The sequence below is a fragment of the Malurus melanocephalus genome, unplaced genomic scaffold (assembly GCF_030028575.1).
Source record: "Malurus melanocephalus ecotype Western Australia unplaced genomic scaffold, MMel_1.1 scaffold_22, whole genome shotgun sequence".
NCBI classification, from domain to species: domain Eukaryota; kingdom Metazoa; phylum Chordata; class Aves; order Passeriformes; family Maluridae; genus Malurus; species Malurus melanocephalus.
This window is the reverse complement of record NW_026623254.1, coordinates 2,068,575-2,087,720: the sequence shown is the minus strand read 5'-3', so window position 1 is coordinate 2,087,720 and position 19,146 is coordinate 2,068,575. Positions and strand designations below refer to the sequence as shown.

Below are 19,146 nucleotides of genomic sequence, written 5' to 3'. Positions count from 1 at the left end.
TTTTTTTTAGCTGGGTTCATACAGTATGTTTGTCCTACCAGAATCAGAGAATTGTAAAGGGAAACATTGCTGTCATGCTTTGCTTTGTGAGCTTCCAGTTTGATACATTATAAGTTCCAGTTAGAAGAGGAATGGAAAGTTATGTCTTTTTTTGGGATAGCATTTCAGGGTAGGCAGTGGCGTGAGCAGAACCCAACCCAAATTATTTAGTTTCTATTTAAAGCTGGGATCTTCCGTTTTTTCAAAAATGGGAATTTTAGGGCACATTTGCCAGTAAATGTTCATTACAAGCCATTACGATAGTACTTGATGAAAATKTAATGTATGAACTAGAATTAAAAAAGGGCACAGAGGAATGCAGTTGAGAGCAGTTAATGTAAGTTGTTGGGTGTAAGGAGTCAAGTCTCAGCAATGGCATACAYCTGAAAGACTTTAGTATAATTATGGGCAATGTTCTGGAAAATGTTCTTTAAAATGTTCTGTAGTTGTCCATTTGGTACCTGGAGGCATCTGGGCAGTGCTGCAGAGCTCCATGGCTTTTCCTTGCAGTCCTTGTTCAAGCAGGCTCATTCCTCAACCTGTGTAATACTGGCACTAGTGTTTTTGTAGCCAGTAGTGTTTTTTGTAGTATTTTTGTTTAACTTGCCAGATCAGTGAGAGGACTCTGCTGAAAATAACCAGATTTATAGCTTTTTTTGGCAGGACAGGGCTTGGGTGGGATCAGGTTGGATCATATTTCCCACTGGCACMCAGCCATTGGAACACAGCTTGATAACACAGCTAAGCCAAAATGCAGCTCCACCATTAGGATGTTGCCTTATTTGAATATTTGGTTTGAATTCTGTCTTATGGTTCTTGTTATGTTTTTCTGCTCCAGGGGAAATATATATTTTTTTAGTGCTTAGTACACTCTTTCCTGGAAGGTACTTTATTCCAGTCAGGCTTTATATAGATATTTTTTGGTAAATCGACCATTTGATGATTGTCTAATTACTCCTAAGCCTAAACTGTTACATGGAGGGATAGTGCCCATTTTCCACTGTTCTCATCAGTGATCCAGCAAAGTAGACCCAAAGTGTACTTTGGGGGCCCTGTCTCTTCTATTTTTAACATGCTCTGGTAAGTGAAAAATGTTAAAGAAGTCTAAGGAGTTCATGTCTGTCTAAGGAGTTCATGTCTGTCTAATGCTTGTCATACCTGATTTCACTTTTTGATGACATTACAGGACCAGTTTTCCCTAACAGTGTGTTGACAAGCATAGTTTGTTTTTGGTTCTAGGGAGCTCATTAATTTAGGCAAGGCATAACAGACAGTTATTGGAAGCTGAATTCAGATGTATATTCAAATTTGAGGAAAAGCAGTGTGTAGAGCCAAAGTAATTAACTGTTGGAACAATCTCCCTGGATATCTGACAGATTTCTTATGATTGGAAGTCTGGAAATTAGTATGAACATAGGTCTGTTATAGCAGAAGGTTGAAGGAGGTACTGAGTAAACTTACTTGACCTGTTTAGCCTGACTRCATTGATTGTGATAATTACTAAGGGATTTTGAGGAAGAGAGAAGTGGGAATTACTAGAATGAGTTCAGATTATTACGGGTAATTTACAGATTAGTTCCATGCTGAAAGCTGCCTGTCTGAACTGGAAGCAGTCTGTCATTCAGTTTTCCCCTCAGAGTAGCCCTGACCCGAAGAGCAGACCATAATTGCAATTAAGCAGAGCTTGCTCAGCCCCACTCTAAATGTTTAAATTTCATTTGCTGGACAGGCACCTGCATGGAGTCGAGCTGGCTGAAGGCTCCTGCATGGACTCCTTCTGCTCCAAGCAGTCTCCACGTCTCTTCAGATGTTTTCCGTCRGGAGGATGGAAAACTGTTCCCTGTGCTTCAGATAGAGTGGAAAGTGGCCACGGATGGTAAGTGATGGTTGTTTAATTTGAACATGAAGCACAGGAAATAGGTGTAGTAAGGATAGTGAGGAGAATTATGACTTCAAGCCTTTGCTCCAGTCATGAGAGCAGGTCTTGGACTTTCGAGAGGTTGGCTGCTTGATTTTGTTTGTTTGGTGGGTGTAATCTTATCCTTGTGTGTCTTGATAAAGGAATAATTGTCTCATGGTTGGAGCCTAAATAACTACCAAAAAGTCAAGATTTTTCACTCTTCAAATACCTTTGATTGTTTGTCTGTAAATAATGCTTTCCTAGCATACTCTTGTCCAGAGTTTTGCACTGATTTCAGACAGAATTAATTACATTTCTCCCTTCTGCAGGGCCTGTGTCTGAGAGCTGTAGAATTATGATCTGTAGCTATGGTAATTTAGAAGCAGRTGTGACTCTGACCCAGTCATTTCATTCAGCTGTGGTTGTAAACTCTCTCCCTGGGACCGTTTGTACCAAAATAAAAGTGTGTTTGCTTTGGCACCAAACTGCACGGAGCAGCTTTGAGAGGCAGAGTTAAACACGACACTGAATCCATGGCACTGCCAGGGCATGTGGAGAATGCAGTTGCCTTCTCCTTTGCTCCTTCATTTGCACAGATGTAGCTTTGTCATGCAGGACAACCTTTAGGCTGAGAGTTCTATTAGTCAACCCTGCATGCTCACMTTTCCATGGCCAGTTATCTTTGGGATCCTCAGCACCTCAAAGGAGTAAGACCATGGCAAGATTAGGTGCAGTGGTAATCTCTGTGGGGGCTGCAGCCTCTCTGTGTGCAGAGGAGAGGAAGAGATGAACGTGTCCCTCTGTCCCTGTGCTTGCAGCCAGCATCCGCAGTCTGGAAGGGGCAGAGCTCGCCGTGATGCAAGTGAGCAGCAATCAGCAGCTTTGTGCCCAGTTTGACTTCCAGAACAATTTGCCTCTTCAGGTCCGTCCGGATGGAGGCCGGGTAAGTTCAAAGGGCTCCAAATTGCATTTTCTAGTCCATGGTTTTCTTTCTGCTTTCACTGTTTTGCCACTTTCTGCTGTCATTTGCTATTTATCTTTCACTCCTTCCATCCTTCAGGTTTTAAGAATTGTTGCTCTTAGTGCCTAGCACTTGTCATCACTCTGGATGTTGCTTAAGGCAAATAATTGTAGGGGTTTTGCATTCTGCTTGAGAGCATGCCATTTTATAGTTTTTTAACTCAACTCTTCCTATTGTTTCCTACTTCTTTCTTGTACTCTCTTGTTGCAGAGAAAAGTACCAACCTTGGGGGTGGTCCTTCAGCTTACACTCCTTTTAGGAAACTCAACAGAAAAGTGCTGAGMAGCCACAACAATAAGGAATATAAACAGTAAGGAATCTGGAGTTCTTTCCTTACCACACAGGATTTGGCTATAGTTATCTTACCACTTACCAGTTACCACTTATCACTGGCCTAGGAGCCAGTGGCTCTCCTGGAATTTGCACAGAGTTGCTGATGCAGAAAACAGTATAGATTGAAGAAAATATGGAATGTGGAATGGCCAGGTACAGAACCACATACATATAAATGCAATTCTAAATCCTTAGTTCTTGCACAGTGCTGCAAGATTCATACTAGACTGAAATTTCTGTCTTGAAACTGCGTATCTTAGTCTAATCTCCTTTCAGTTCAAAATGTAATTTGGTGGAAACTCCACACAGTGGTTTGGCATAAAACTGTTGCATCAGCTCAAAGATCCCAAGAAAAAAAAACTAATTCCAAACAGAAGAATTGAGACAGACAAAGAGACAGGYATATTGAATATACTTGAGCTCCAGTTTTTTAGAGTCAAGCTTCATTAAAAGGGRTGAGGGAGCACGGTGGAACAGGGCCAAGTCAGCTGTTACTTTCAGTGCCTTTAAAAAGCAGCATTCTCCTTYAAAGTCCTTGTGGATGTGTTTTATTTTCAGTGGAATTTCACTTTTGACCGTTTTGAAGTGGAACCTGGCCTGACTTACCAGGTGACTGTGTATCACCTGCCCAAACTGGGGGTAAATGGAGACTACAATTGCAAGTCCACGTCTCTCACAGTGCCTGGTAAGAGGTGATTTAGTTCACTTGGGCCTTGAGTTTAGGAATGTGGTGATTTGTGGACCTATGTATGGGATGTTTTTTTCCACTCCAGATCCATGAACTGTAAGGAAGTTTGGCAATAGGTTGGCAGTATTATAAGAATGTGTTGTCCTTTCTGAATATTGCTGTTCAGAAAACCCACAGTGCCAGCCTTATCACCAATACCCCTTTGGTGTGCATCCAAAATGTGTTGTACCATTTCTGCTAGAAATCACCATCCTTATTTCTGGCATCCTTTGTCCAGAAGTTGTCAGATTTCTGCTTGGAACAAGGCGTGTGTGGAAGGACTATTCTGTGAGGGACAGACCCTTTGATTCCAGTTGACTGCAGTTTCTAAATAGAACTTACTGCTAGAAAATTTGTATATGCTTTCCAGAAAGCTGGACAAAGCTTGAACTTGGGTCTTTGATTTCTGAGAAATTCCATTTGTGGTTTGTCAGGAGTTTTGCTACAGCTGTGGCTAAAGAGAAATTCATAGTTAAACCTGGGAATGGGTGTAGGTGCCCCTCTGAAGGGCTAGTTGAAGATAAGTTAGATCTAGATTTTGTAGCTGAAGTGTTCATCAGCTAAGCAGGCACAAAGATACTTAATCTGCATGAATGGGGCTGTAATCTTTCATGCTCTGTGCAGAACATCACTGCTTCTTTTACTTAATTTAAAACCTTTCAAAGTTGCCCCTCTGCTTATGGCAGTTGCAAGAACAGGCCAGAATTTTTAAATCAGAAGTTTGCCTTCTAAAGTTAAATCTTAAAAGTGTGAAATTCAATTTCAAAGGCACAGTTAGGCATAATTTGCCAAGAAGCTTGGTAGTGCTGAGTGTTTGACCCTTTCTTGTGGATGTAAACGTTTTCCTTTTGCTAAAAGAATTTTCCTTGTTTTCCCCAAGGTTGCTGAGMATCTGCAGTGCTCTCTGGCTGCACTGACTACTTCATAAACATTTGGTGTTTAATATGGAGCTTGAAAACTGRTTCTTAACTTTTTTCTTATCTTGTAGTTGTCATCCTGACTTTATAGTTATAAAATGGCAAAGTATGGAGTGTGACAGTTAATGGGAGCTGGAAAAAGAGAGGGAGCACTTAATTTTTAGCCCTCTTCTCCTTATGCATGTTACACTAAGAACTTCCCAGCTTTTATCCTCTGCTATTCTTCAGAAACCCAATGTATGGTGTCAAGCTCAGCAATTGATTAGMGCTTACACATGAATTACAGAGACACTGTAAATTCATAAACTTTATGAAGTTTAAATTGGTAACTTTGAAAGTTGTAAATTTAAGATATGCAGTGTTTTGCATTCTCTCAGTGCAGTATCTCAACTGTTTAAGCAGCAAGTTGTTCCTTTCCTTTGTCCAGACCCTAGAGGAGAGACATATTTTAAGGGTGAGAGTTGTAAATTCTCCATGTTGAATGTTGAATATGTAACCCTGGATTTGACTCTGAAGGAAATCCCAAAGWGCAGGGCAAATCTGCTAAATAAAGTGAATTAGAAATGTGGAATAGTGTTTCATAATTAAGAAAGATTCCAGCCTCCTAATTTTCCTGTGTCAGAATGCCTTTGGAGGAGTCTGTTGCTGTGGTGTGATTACAAGTTGTGGGGATGAATATGAAGTTTTCATTCCACTTTTGTGACCCTTTCAGCCCAAGTCTTACATTTTCAAGGATTCTCAGATATTGCTGTTTTAATAAATATGGTGTGGTTTTAGTCTCATTAATTTTMTCTGTTCTGAAAAGAAAAACAAAGCACAGCATTGTATGAGGGAAGGGACTGGTTTATAGACTGGAAATCAGTAGTGTTCTACAAAATTTTGCTATGGCTTTTGAACAAAGGTGTTTACTCATTTAGGAGAGCTTAGTTGGCTTCTGATAAGAAAATGTGTTTTCTTCCTAAACGGAACTACAGTATTCCTGACTAGCCACTGATGTCTTTCTTGCAGACTGCAGAGATTCTCTGATGAGAAGAACCATCCCATGTATAGAGACAGGTAAACATTTTTGAGTCCCATAGTCATGGGCACTCTGTTGGAATATTTGACAGTTGAGAAACTCGGGAATATCTGCCCTCCTTCCAGGCCGCTTGTGGGAACCCAGGATCCAGGGTGAAAGTCTTGATGACACAACTCTGCTCGTGAGCTTCAACCCATGGACGGAGCCAGCCCGATACCAAATTCATGTGGCCAGTTACCTGAATGAGAAGAAGTGTAAAATGATCACCCATGATTTCACTGAGGTAATGACCTTCCTAAGTCACACCTTCTCTGGTGAGTTAGGCAAACATATTAAGTGGTTGTTAAACCCCAACATTTGAACAATAAATTATACGGAATTATTTTTATAGATTTTTCGTTGTCTTTTGAAAGAGGAATTKTATTTCAGGAATTTGGTGGATAAAACGTTAAAAAAGAGCTTTTATAATGCATAAAGCAGCCTTTAAAGATCTGCAAAGTCAACTTTGATGTCTGACTATCTGGGCTTTATTACCTTTTTCAAGCCAGTGCCTGGGGTGCTAAGACTAAGTAAATTAACCAGAATTGAGGTGCAGAGTTTCAATAAATCATTGAAGTACTTTTTCAAATATGATCACAGGAAAGTGTGAATTAAATTTTTAGATAAAGAGTAAGTGATTTAACACAGATGCTTCATTCAAGCTGAGAATCAGTTTCTGTAGGTCTTGCAGTCTATATTGCTGGGAAGCTCAAAGTGTTCAGTGTCCTCCAATATAAGAAAGGTCTCCTTCAGGCATCTGAGGGAGGAGAAATACTGAATACTTGGAACCRCTCTCCACCCTTCCTTGGACAAGGGCAAATATATTGCCATTCAGCTGGTTTAGTCTTTCTACACCTTAGCACTTAAAACCCTCAGTRTTGTATGCACTGATACGTTTAAGTTATTACTGACACAAATGGGWCACCTGTGTGAGTATTTGCCTGGTGGAGGGGAATGACCCTCATTTTGGAGGATGTATCTGCCAATCACTGTGAAGGTTGTATTATCATGATATTGTGTACAGCAGGTAGCAAGGGCAACCTGCTTGCCTGTTCTAGTGTCAGAAGCAGTGTTGACAGCTGCTTTTAATTAAACAAGGAAGCTTGTTATGTTTACACATTACAAAGCTGAAGACATTACATTGTTAATAAACTGTAAGTTTAATTCCTTTGAAGTTATACAGTGTGCATCCCTAATTGTTTCCTGTTACCTGTGCAATCTCAGCTTGCTGCTTTAATTGTTACCATGTCTCACACAGGATRCCTGCAGTGATGGTGGCAGATTCTTTGCCCATTTTGTTCTCTGTGGGCTTCCTGTTCAAAGGAGAAAAAAATAGCAGSTTCTGCTTCTTTGGACCCCACCATGTTCTCATGCCAACTTCTCTTCTTTTTCCTGCTTTCACTCAGTTTTCTTCTTTCCCTTATAACTTGCATTTGATTTCTGCAGTATGGACTACAGGAGCAAGTGAATGTCACAATCAAAATRGAGAAGAACATAAAAGCTTGCTGCAGCTACAAAATACAGGTGGGATCACACTGTTGTCCCTGTGTCCTTCCTTCACAAAAAAGGCAGTGAGCAGCTTAGGAATGTCAGGGTTTTTTTCACAGTGTTTTGTTCTGAGATTGGATAATCTCTAATTAGTTGTGTCAGGGAAATCATGATTATGGCTGAAAGAGCGATTTTTTTTTTTTTAATAGGTATTCTCAGTAGTCAGTGGCTTTTCCTTAGTTTAGGGCTGCCAGATCAGAGACTATGGTATGGGAATGGCACAACCTCAGGAGCTCACAGCCTTCTTRATGTATAGTGTAAGAATTCTTAATTAATCTTGTTTATCTTGTTTTCTGAAGGGAAATGGGAATTCTGTGTCTCTGTGCTAAAATACAGGGAATGTTGAGGCAGGGAGAAAGTAAATCAGGGAACAAAATTTCGTTTAAGAATAACTTCTGTTTTCTGAATYCATTTCAACTGCAGATTCAACCATTCTTTGCGAATTGTGGCACAGACTGTCTGAGACATTCTGCTTTCATCCCATGTGAAGCAGTTCCAAGTGAGAACCACTTTTCTGTAAATTTGATTCCCATTGTTTCACAGCTGAGAACTGAATTTTTAACRTAACTCTTTCTCTTTTGCAGGTACAGAACCATCGGGTAAGAAGTTCTTCCAATACCCTGAAACTTTTTTTGCTGCTCTTTTCCTGTTGAATAAGAAATGTTCCTTCCTGGGAATGACCCAATGGGCAGGAAATGTTCCTGTTGAAAATTTTATATTATTTGAAAATAATATAAAGTGATAATATGAAGTAGACAGCCCAGAGCTGGTGGTATATTAACTGTAACAGCCATTTTGTAATGTGGACTGCAGAAACCACCAAAGCTCCCACTGAAACCTCAGAGGATACAAAATGAGCACATGGCAAACGCTTGGTAACAAACCACCAAACCAACAAAGAGCAAGGAGACCTCAGACCCTAATAATGCTCTTGGTCTGGACTGTCACATGGTGGATGGGGGGTTTAGGTCATAAGGGCTTAACTGCCCAGGGATTTCTTTGTTCAGGGTCCCTCTTCTGAGCCACCAAGCTCAATCAGCCAGGTATCATAATCAATATGTGCCAATAAATCTCTCTGATGGAGATGAGATCCTAGAGTCAAAAATTTCTTTAACAGTTCCCTTGTAAAACTGAGTTCAGAATTAATTGTGCTAAGAATGACTTCACCATGATTTAATGAGGCAAGTATTTGTATGCAGTGTGAACCTTAAAGAGCAGTTTTTTTAGAGACACTTCACTTGCACAGAATTCTTTGAGAAGCAGTTTTGACAAGAAGAGTCTTAATATAAAATACTTTCTGTCACTTTGCTCAGTGTTAAAAAATTTGCATAATATAAAGCAGCTTTTGGAGAGAATAGCTTGCATATATTCATTTTTATGAGTGTCAAGATAGCTTGTGCATAATGATTTGACATCTTTTTTTTGGCTGCAACACCTGTAAGGATCTGCTTTGCCCAAGATAAAAAAAATACCTGTAAACTGAAATTAATGACCCAAAATGTTGATTTTTAATTTTTTTTTTAACTAGATTACATGAACAGGCAGGACATGGGCGGCATGCCTGTCAAAGCTGGGTAAACATTGCTATTTAGAGGAAGGTTCTTGATCTGTGTTTTCAGTGTGCTGCACATATGGTTCTTTGTGTGGAACAAGTTAATGGTGTACAGCAGCATCATGAAAGCAGGAATTGGTTTGGAGAAGTGATTGTATATTGTAAGGGAGAAGTACTGGTCTACTCAGCACAACCAGAGTCCTCCTCCTCTGCTGCTGGCCTCTGCTGCTCAAGAAACATCTGCTCTTTGGTGAAACTCTGTGTAAGGCAGTGTCTGAGGAGTGTTTTTGGTTTTGCAGATGATATGATGATATGGCTCTACTGGTGTATCACTGGGATCTCTGTGTTACTGGTGGGGTCAGTCATAGCAGCTATGCTGTGTATGACTAAAAAACAAGCAGGTAAGATTCCGATCAGCCAGGAAGAAAAAAATCAATGCTAAAGTGTGTTTTTTCCTCCATTTGCACCTATTCCTATTGCTATTTTGTTCCTTGCTGTTCTGATGCCTTGCTGCTGAGCTAATGCCTATGTAAACACCTTCTGTTTTACATAATAGGACCTTGTAGGATGTCCTAATACCATAGACTAGATAAGTAGTGTTCCATGGGTTATCCTGTCTGATATTCCATGATCACAGCATTTCAGAGCCCTTGGGGGGAAAAGGGAATTTCGTAGTTCAGCCCTTTGTTTCTTGCAGATTGCTGCAGATATCTTTGCACATGTTTTTCTCCTGCATTGCATAAGAGTTTTGCAGAACAGAAGCTTCCTGTTTGTCTGCAATGTAGTCTTCCCCCTGACCCCCCGAAGTCTCTGCAAAATTAATTTTATACTATTTTGAGGTTAGATAAGGTTTTTCAATTAAAGTGGAAGAAAATTACAGGACATAGAGATTGACATCATGCAAGTTGGAAAACTGGGTACTTAAGGACTAATTCCTGGTCTTCTGTGCTGCAGCCATGAGGCAGTTATCACAGGAAGGCTGTAACTCACTGCTTGTCTTGATTTCTTTTTACATGAGAGGAATRATTGGTAATCTTGGAAAATTTCGTAGCATCAAACTTACAGATAAGATGTAGCTAGGGATATTTTAGTCACCTCTTCAGAGAAGCTTCTTAAGAAAAAGCCATCTTTAAAAAAGCCTTTTCTCCACAAAGAGAGGTAGCAGAACAGTTGGGGGTTCTAAACTTGAGACTGCTTAGATTTTGGGGAGATGGCGAAAGTTTATTTTGAGTGCATTCTGTCTCCTCTCAAAGGAAAAATATAGCAAGAACTGGCTGTAGAAGAGTCTTTGTTCATTCAGCATGTTTTCTTCTTAGTCTTCTCCCTCCCTATGGCTTTATCTCCCTGTACAGATAAAGATTTTTTTTTAACCTAACCTATGGAAGATGGTGTGATTTTAAGCATTTCTTCCTATTTCATGTTTTCAGAACTGACAGTGACTTTCTCTCTTCCAGGACACCGACGAGGGAAATGTAACCACAACAGTTTGCAAGCTGGTAAGATGTCACTTGTGTTTTATCAAGCACCTGTCATGCATTCTGCAGGTCTCACACAGTTGCCCAGAAGGGACTTTTGGAGTCTCTAACTATTCTATAGATGCTTTTTGAAGCCAAAAGGTACCCTTAGGTTCTTTATCTTTAGCTAGAAGAAGCTTTGTATATGGAGTTTGCAATACTGTATTTGTCAGATGGGAGGCAATTGCTCTGGAATGTGGTGAGACTTTTGACCCAGCTAATCATCTAGGCCATAGCAATAGGAGCTTGGTTTGGGGTGGGTGCACTCAGTTCTCCACCAGAGAATACAGCAATATTTGCAAACCTCTTGGAGCTGCTGTATTATTTTTATGAGGTGAAAGTCGATGAATCATCTGGGCATTATAAATCACAGCTTCCCTGTGTCTGTACTTTAATATTAAATTTACCCAATGAGATACTGTCCACATACATTGCAAAAATAGCATTAATACTTAAAAATTTTGTTAATACCCTCCTTCCTATGCTGATTAGTGCTGACTCACACCATTACAATTTTAGAAATGTGGCTGGAATTAATGTTTTTCTGTCTTCCATCAGCACCATATACCGAGCTCTCCCTGCCACCCCTGAAGCCCCAGAAGGTTTGGATTGTGTACTCTGCTGATCACCTGCTCTACGTGGATGTGGTGCTGAGGTTTGCTGAGTTTCTGATGACGGTCTGTGGCACTGCTGTGGCCTTGGATCTGCTAGAGGACCACCAGATCTCGGAGYTGGGGCCACTACCCTGGCTCACACGGCAGAAGAAGGAAATGGAGGACTTGTCTTCAAAGATCATCATCTTGTGTTCTCGGGGCACCCAGGCCAAATGGCAGGCCATGCTTGGCAGTGAGCCGGTGTGTCTCAAGCAAGATCAGCAAAAGCCARTGGGAGACCTGTTCACCCCAGCTTTGAATCTGATCCTGCCAGATTTCAAGAAGCCAGCCTGTTTTGGAATGTACATAGTCTGCTACTTCGAGGGAATAAGTAGCGAGAGAGATATACCTGATCTGTTCAATGTCACATCCCGGTACCAGCTGATGGACAAATTTGAAGATATTTATTTTCGGATTCAGGATTTGGAGAAGTTTGAACCTGGGCGGATCCATCGAATCCAGGAAATCACAGCCGAAAATTACATCGATACCCTCAGTGGGAGGAAGTTGAAAGAGGCCATAGAGAAGTTCAAGAACTGGCAGACTGAGCACCCAGACTGGTTTGAGAGCGAAACCATCTGCTTGGACAGTGATGAAGAGTTGCATTCCCTAAACAGAGAGAGCCAGGCAGATTCACTGCTGGGTGAGCCGGGGGGAATTGTGAAACACCAGCTGCACCTACGTGAGCCTGACCCCAGCTGCTGTTACGCCATCGACCTCCACATGCATGAAGGGGAAAGTACAGGCTGCAAACTGCAGCCTCAACTTAATSCGTGTGGGAATCCAGCTTCTCAGACTGTAGTCCTTCCTATGGATGGGGCTCCAGGAGTTCAGGTGGTGGAACCAGTCTCTTCCACTGAAGATAGAAATATACTCAGTCATCATGTGCTGAGTAATGAGGACTGCATGGAAGGAGYTCCTCTTCTGGAGAAAAGCTTTCCAATGAGGAATAACATCATTTTTCACAATGACTCTGAGGTTTCAGCAGTAGCTGACCAGAGTCCTGCAAACCTCTCAGATGACCTGAGTGACCATCTGAATGGACTCATGTACCCTCTTTATCAACAGAGTGTCATTCCTTCAGAACTTCGTCTCTGCCAAGGGGAGGCTGACAAGCAGCACCAGCTGGTCTATGATGACCAATGCAAAGACCAAAGACAGTCYGTGCAGTCAGACCAGGGCTACATCTCCAGATGTTCTCCTCTGCCTCCTGAGGAYCTTCTAGAGGAGGAGGAGGAAGAGGAGGAGGATGATCAGGAAAAACAGGTGGGCTTCCATGARCTCTCTCCAGAGGTCCTCAACAGTCTAAAGAGCCTCCAGAAGCAGCTGTTTTTCCAGGACATTCAGAGGAGCTCTAACTGGAGCTATCCAGCTGAGGTGATGGACATTGACCAGTCTTTGGAGGACTGTTAAGTTCTGCCTGGGACCTGCTCTGTTTGAAACACAGGGATGGAACGTGGTCCCATGCAGAGTACTGAGRTTGCATTTCCAACACCATTTTTGTCCTTGTATTGTAAAAGACTTAGTGATGGGTTCTTCCTGTGTGCTGCTGGGATGCAGCACTGCCCAGTAGACTTGGAAAGTTGCCTCCAGTCTCTGTGGAGAGAAGCCACTAATATCAGCCACCCCTGTGAAAGAACAGGCAGTGGTTCTGTTCCCTGGAGAAGGGCATTACATTGAATCCTCAGTGATGATGGCAGAAAAATTATAATGGCTCATCCACTCGTGCCTTCAAAATGCCCTCCAGCTGTACTGATTCTATTGCACTGGTTAAAAGTTGTAGGCAGGGTTTAGAAAACAGGTTTAGATAACATGGTAAGATTGSCATTGCTGTTTTCATGCACATTTTAAACATTTTGTTGTAAATACCTTGTTMAAGATGTGTTCCTTAAATTAGATTAGGGCTGTCTCTACCTGTTTCATACATGTGCCTGGAGATTTTTTTTTCACCACTCATCCATTCATTTGCAGCTGCCTTTCTGTGGTCATTCAGAAATCAAGTGGAGTAACTGAGAATAAGTGAGATTAATTTTTTAATTGTCTCCATAACTCTCCCTGCCTCCCTACTGAGAGGTATGTGCCTGAGAACCAGCAGCAGCAGGGTGGGGGAAGAGGACACCAAAAAGTTGAATTTGGGTTTGTTACACAGTTTTAAGAAATGTGGGGCTGAATACAGAATTGGGGAAACTTGGTGTATTCTGTGACACACTGCTGCAGTGCTGTTTGCTTTTGGACATCTTRGCTCCAGGAAGATGTGAACTAAAAATACAGATAGTGACACACAAGGAAATGGAAGACAATTTTGGAGGAGAAAAAAATGTAGCTTCAGCAGATGTTGTTTTAGAGTAGAGATTATATCTGACTTAGGGGAGTCTGARCAGAAATAGTCAGACTGAGACGTACTTGTGTGGATTTAAGCTCAAGCATAGGTAGCTCAGGTTAACCACAGTAAAATACTGAATGGACTAAGGGGTTCATCTTCCAGGAGCAGTCATGGTAACTATCAATTCCTGTAGTTTTTAAAAATAGTCTGGATGCACTAGAAAAAGCTGTTCCCTGCAAGTGATGGCATGTTGGCCTTTGTAGCACTGACTGGGTACCAGACTAGTTGAGGTTGGCATTTACCCTGTTTATTATCACTGTTTCTGCAGCTCACTGGATAACAACCTGTGAGGTGTAAATATATCCAGGCCTTCCTCCCTTGTCTTCAGACAAGCTTGTCATCTTCCTGTCCGTCTAAATTTACTTGTCAAAAAATCTTACAATTTTATCTCAGCTTTTTTTAAATCTGATGTCTCCGAAAAGAATCTGTTCTTTGGACTTGCAATTTATTTTGTATTGAGTATATTTTATAATTTTATTTCTGTCTAACTGTGGGGTTTCTCCTTAAATTAAAAACCAAGAATACATTTTGGATGTATCTTCTTCAACACTTCTGTGTCCTCAATTCTGACTAACTCCTTTCAGTAAGTTCTTAATATTTGTTGTAGAAATCTAAGGCAAAACTGAGTCAGAACTGAAGTGGCTCACAAATGTCAGAACAGTCCTGCAAGGCAAAGTATGGAGATGAGCTGGATAGAGTTGAGGGACTGCACCCATGRGAAGTGCATATCCCTTCCAGGTGTYAAAGGAATTGTAATTTCCATGCAGGACTGCTCCACGAGGCAGGATTCTWAAAACAGCCTGACAATAAAGGGCCAGTCCCTGCGGAGATCCAGACTTAAGACTGGGAGCCTTCCTGCTCCAACAGGAATCCAATCTAACCCAACAGGAGCTAAGCAAGAGGCAGCTGTGATYTCAGTGCTTCTCCAGTGAGAACCCATTTCCCAGTTTATGTGAATAATTGCCATCTTGATGATCCCACTTCTAAAAGTTTCTTTTATCTTACAGCAATTAGCATGTGATTTTTTTTTCCCATGAGTCTTTTTCAAGTGGTATAAATTCCTATAAATCACTTAAATAGGAAGCTCAGAAGTGTCATCTGAATTTCCTTGCCTTAGTCATTCCCTTCTCAAATAACTCCCTTGGTATTACAGCTCTTGGAATTTGCTTTCACTTACAAAATGTTTGAGGAGAAAATCCAGACACTATTTTAGCAATCCAGCATGAGATTGCATCTCATTTAATGCATCTGTTGGTCCCTATTCAATACAAAATTGAATAGCCCAGCAAGACTCAAAGGAGGAAAATAAAGGAGCAAAATCAGACACAAGTTTCTAATTTTATTTTAACAATCTTGCTTTTTAAAAAATRCAAGTTCTGATTAATGCCAGGGGGATGCCAAGTGTCCATCAGCCACAGGCCCTATCTCTCACTTCAGTTTCCCCTCCTGGGAGTAGTCATCTGTTTTGTCAGGATARCAAACAAAGAGCAATAAAATGCTAAGTAACTGAGTTGTGTTACAAGGCTCGTAACAGAATCCCAAGGGACCTTTGTCTTAGTATGGCACAATTTCATTCAGCAAAATGTTACTGACCTGGACCAGTAATTTAATGTTGGCAGAATATACTGGAGTTGTGCAAGGTGCGTTGGGAGAGGTATTGCTTGCATTTTCATGGTACYACCATCTCTCTCTTCTGCAAATGGATCCATTGTGCAGCAGAAAGGTTCAAATGGAAGTAAGAGCTCAATTACCAACAAGAAGGGAATTCARAAGGAGGAGAAGGCTTTATAAACACAACATTGAAGATTGCAGGAGCAGCAGAACTGCCCTTTCAGTTGGAAGGGGGCTTCTATATGGCCATCTACAAGAGCTTTACACTCTCCAAACAGCACATTTCCTAACAACCTAGAAACCATGGCRCCACAAAAAAGAACTTTTTCTACAAAGGAATTCTATGCAACAGAAGTGTCATTTTGCAGGGTCATGTGTCCCAGACAATTTTTTCATTTACAAATTTGAACTGTGAGTTCACCACTAATGGGTTAAATATGCTATGGCCAGATAAATCTCAAATATGCCATTTTTCTCAATAACATCCTAACTGGAAAAAAGGCACTCACTGTTGAAACAGCAACTTTGTTATGTGCTATGAAGGGGTACTGAAGTAAGACTTGTTAATGATTCTGCTGTGATTCTTCTGATGTCTCAACTATGCTCAGGCTTCAGTGTATTAGGGATTAGCACTTTGGTGCTATTTGGAATTTGGCCATAGGAGCAGCAAAACATAGTTGGTAATGAGAAGCTTTTTTTTGTCCTTCAGCTTGTTTTTGGCAAAGTTGGTTGGGGATTTTGTTTTCTTCAGCTGTTTGACTGAAGAATGGAGTAGTCCTAGGTTCAGATATCACCTTATTCTCTCTTGAATAATTATTTTTGAACTTCTACTATCTATTTAATGCTGAAAAAGGAAGGTGYAAGGAAACAAATATCTGTACAAGCATAATATAGCTGTAATTACACCTCCTTTGGCCAGGAACTTAGCATCCCCTCGACACATTTCACATCACATAGGAAAAGTTCACAGTACCAAGTTTTACAATCACAGTCACTCACAGCACCAAGATTGTCCAGACAAGAAGTTACCGAAGAGAAAGGCCACTGGCCAAAATTCACACAATTGCCCATGTARGGGCTCAGGTTAAAAATAAAGCACTGGTGGGAAAGTTAAGCCTAGCTTTTGCCAACTCTCCATTTGGCATGAAGAGAGCAGCAAGTCACTTATCCTAGCTGCACTTCTGAACAGAACAGCACTATTGACCCATCTTTTCTAGGGGCTTTTCTAGCCCCTCAAAACCCATCAGCCACCAAGAGCTGGGGGAGAAGAGCCCCATGGCAGCCCCACTTCTGCCTCTGGGAGCTGGAAATTACCAGACTGTAAACATTTTGTTGTAGCAGTCCACCGGAGCAGGCAGTTGATCCCACTCTGTGAAAAGGAAGGTGGGACTGAGGCTCTGAAGCCCAAGCCCTGAAGGAAAGAATGAATGTGTGTGCGGAAGAAGTCTGGGCTGCGCCTGCAGTCCTGCTGTGRGCTCTGGGTAGCAGTTGGTTGTGCTTTATTTCCCTTTTCCATCAGGACAGCTTGAAAAAAAAGTGACAGGAAACTGTCATTTTTCACAATTATTGCAGCCTTGCCCAGAKAACAAAATATAAGCCTGGGAGGGGCAAAGTCCTTCCTCCGAACGTGGCGTCTGTGCTCCTGCTTCCATGGGGCTGGAGCAGCTGCAGCCAGGCAGAAGAGCAGGCCTTAACCCCACCAAACATTCATGGAGCTTAAAACCAAAGAAAACTGTTTTCCTATGAGAGGTTACTAACAATTTTTCCCCACCTACCCTAAACCACATGCACACAGGACAAGATGCTGATACATGGGCTTTCACCGAAGCTCGGGAGCCCCTCTGCCTTGAGTGCTCCTGGAGCGTTTTGCTTTTTGTGCTGAAAAGTGAGGTTCACTAAGCATGGAGYGCACCCCGAGCAGTGCCAGCGTCTTCTGTTCTTCTCTTTGAGAAGGGGCACTTTGCAGGCTTAGCCCCATCTTGTTTTCAAGCAGGCATGGAGGGGAGCTGGAGGAAATTTTCCAGCCTTTCTGGCTATGTAAAGGAAGACCCTACACTCTGTGTAAAAGAAAACCAATGCTGATCCCGTAAACATGCATATTCACAGAGAAATGAGAGCCCCAGCACCTGGGGATGCCAGCAGTAGGCTGCTGTAAACCCTGTTCTCACCAGAAATAAATGTCTTGGTGGTTATGAAATGGGGCCTAAGCCCTCGTTTATGTCCATGCTGGATTGGTTTCTTTAGCATGTGAAGTCAATGTAAGATGCAAAAGGTTGAAGCACAGAGGTAGACATTGTGGCTAGGAGACGGTGGCTTATGGGCTTGAAGTGACCAGGTGGTCAGCGTGCTTCCAGAGGTTCCTTAGCTGGGATGCAAAGGCCTGGGAAACAGAGGCAGCAGCTTTGCAAGACCGGGGAAACCAAAGCGTGCTTCCTTCTGTCCTTCTCGTACCTGGAGGACACGTCTGCTGGTCAGGCCCCTCTTGCATCTCATTATTGTGGTCAGCAGGAGTTCTTAAAGGAGGGGACAAAATGCGCTGGTCCCTGTTTAGGACTAGAAGGAAAAACTAAACYTTTATGGTTACAAAGCAACACAATGTCCGGGGAGGGAGGATAAGAGTGGGACCCTCCAGACAGTGGAGGGGCAGAAGCACTAGGAGAAGTCTTGTCATGAAGGGCAGGTGCATTTTCTGGGGACAAGTGTGATCCATAGACTCCTGCAGGTAGTCGGGTTTGTGCGGAGCTTCCGCTGCTGGATTTGTCCATGGGGAARGGAAGAGGGGAGCGGGAGTCTGACAGGGAAGCCCACGTCCCCATCCCCTGCTCGGCCACGGCAGAGGGAACCTGAGCAGAACGCAGAGAGAGAGAGACTCTGCCGGGAGTGGGCCCGGAGGCGGCGGGGACACCTCCGGGGGCGGCCGGTGGGGCTCAGCCCTGGGCGGTGACTGCCAAGGCGTTCACGTACCCGTGGGGACCCACGTCCACGTCGGAGAGCCCGTGGGCCAGCGGRGCGGCGGCGGGGGCGGCGGCGGCCGGGCCGTACTTGGCGGGCGGCGGGGCGGCGGCGGGGCGGAGGAGGCAGCAGGTCTCCAGCGCCTCCAGGCCGCGGCAGGTCAGGAAGAAGAGGTTCTTGAGCATGAAGAGGGACAACGGCTGCTGGTAGCGCAGGAGCAGGAGGCAGCGCAGTGCCAGGAGCGGGGCGTCCAGCAGCCCGGCGGGCAGCAGGAGGTGCAGGGCGAGGCGGGCGGCGCCGGGCGGGCGGGCGGCGCTGAGCTCGTAGAGCCAYAGCACCGGCGATGCCAGGCAGAGGAAGTAGACGGCGATGAGCAGGTAGCGCAGCGGGGCGGGCAGCGGCGCCGGCCGCCCGGGCTGCAGCACCAGCTCCAGCAGGGAGAAGCTGTCGAGCAGGTCGAGGCAGGTGGCGAGGAAGGCGGCGGCGGCGCGGTGCTGCGGCGGCGGCTGCGGCGGCAGGAGCAGCTGCCCGGAGCCCTCGGTGCCGATGGCCCGCAGCAGGCAGTACAGCAGCGGCGCGGAGAGCGCCAGGGTGATGCGAAAGCCGGTGGTGCCCAGCGGCAGGCGCAGCTCGATCAGCTCCAGGATGGAGGTACCCAGGATCAGCGCTGCCTTGGGCGTGAAGGCGATGGAGTAGATGAGCCAGGCGAGGTGCGCGTAGGCGAAGTCGCCGCCGCGGGGGGGGACCCCGGCCCCGCGGCCCCCTGCCCCGCGGCCGCCGGGGGGGCCGTGCAGCAGCAGCGGGTGCGGCGGCGGCGGTCCAGGGGGCGGCGGGGGCCTCTCCCGGCGGCGCGCCCGGCTGTTGCGGCAGAAGAAGATGCCCCAGCCGGCTGCCAGCACCAGGTCGGTGGCTATCCAGCTGCACCAGTACAGGTCGGTG

At 43.8% G+C, this 19,146-nt stretch overlaps 2 protein-coding genes across 2 annotated transcripts in view; one reads left to right on the top strand and one right to left on the bottom strand.

The window, feature by feature from the left end:
* The window catches only part of IL17RA (interleukin 17 receptor A), a 22,787-nt gene extending 7,962 nt beyond the window's left edge, over positions 1–14,825 (top strand). The window contains exons 3-13 of the mRNA XM_057390046.1: positions 1,769–1,915; positions 2,758–2,882; positions 3,852–3,978; positions 5,946–5,993; positions 6,081–6,238; positions 7,441–7,518; positions 7,966–8,041; positions 8,127–8,141; positions 9,394–9,495; positions 10,549–10,590; positions 11,167–14,825. Of these exons, the coding sequence (XP_057246029.1) occupies positions 1,769–1,915; positions 2,758–2,882; positions 3,852–3,978; positions 5,946–5,993; positions 6,081–6,238; positions 7,441–7,518; positions 7,966–8,041; positions 8,127–8,141; positions 9,394–9,495; positions 10,549–10,590; positions 11,167–12,674 (2,426 nt within the window). The 3' untranslated portion in view covers positions 12,675–14,825. The remainder of the gene's footprint in view (positions 1–1,768; positions 1,916–2,757; positions 2,883–3,851; positions 3,979–5,945; positions 5,994–6,080; positions 6,239–7,440; positions 7,519–7,965; positions 8,042–8,126; positions 8,142–9,393; positions 9,496–10,548; positions 10,591–11,166) is intronic.
* A 195-nt stretch (positions 14,826–15,020) lies between these two features.
* TMEM121B (transmembrane protein 121B) lies at positions 15,021–19,145 on the bottom strand (the record flags this gene model as incomplete). The annotated part of the gene is made up of 1 exon (XM_057389993.1): positions 15,021–19,145. A coding segment is annotated over one exon (963 nt), but the record flags the coding sequence as incomplete, so codon positions are not given.
* Position 19,146: the final 1 nt, after the last annotated feature.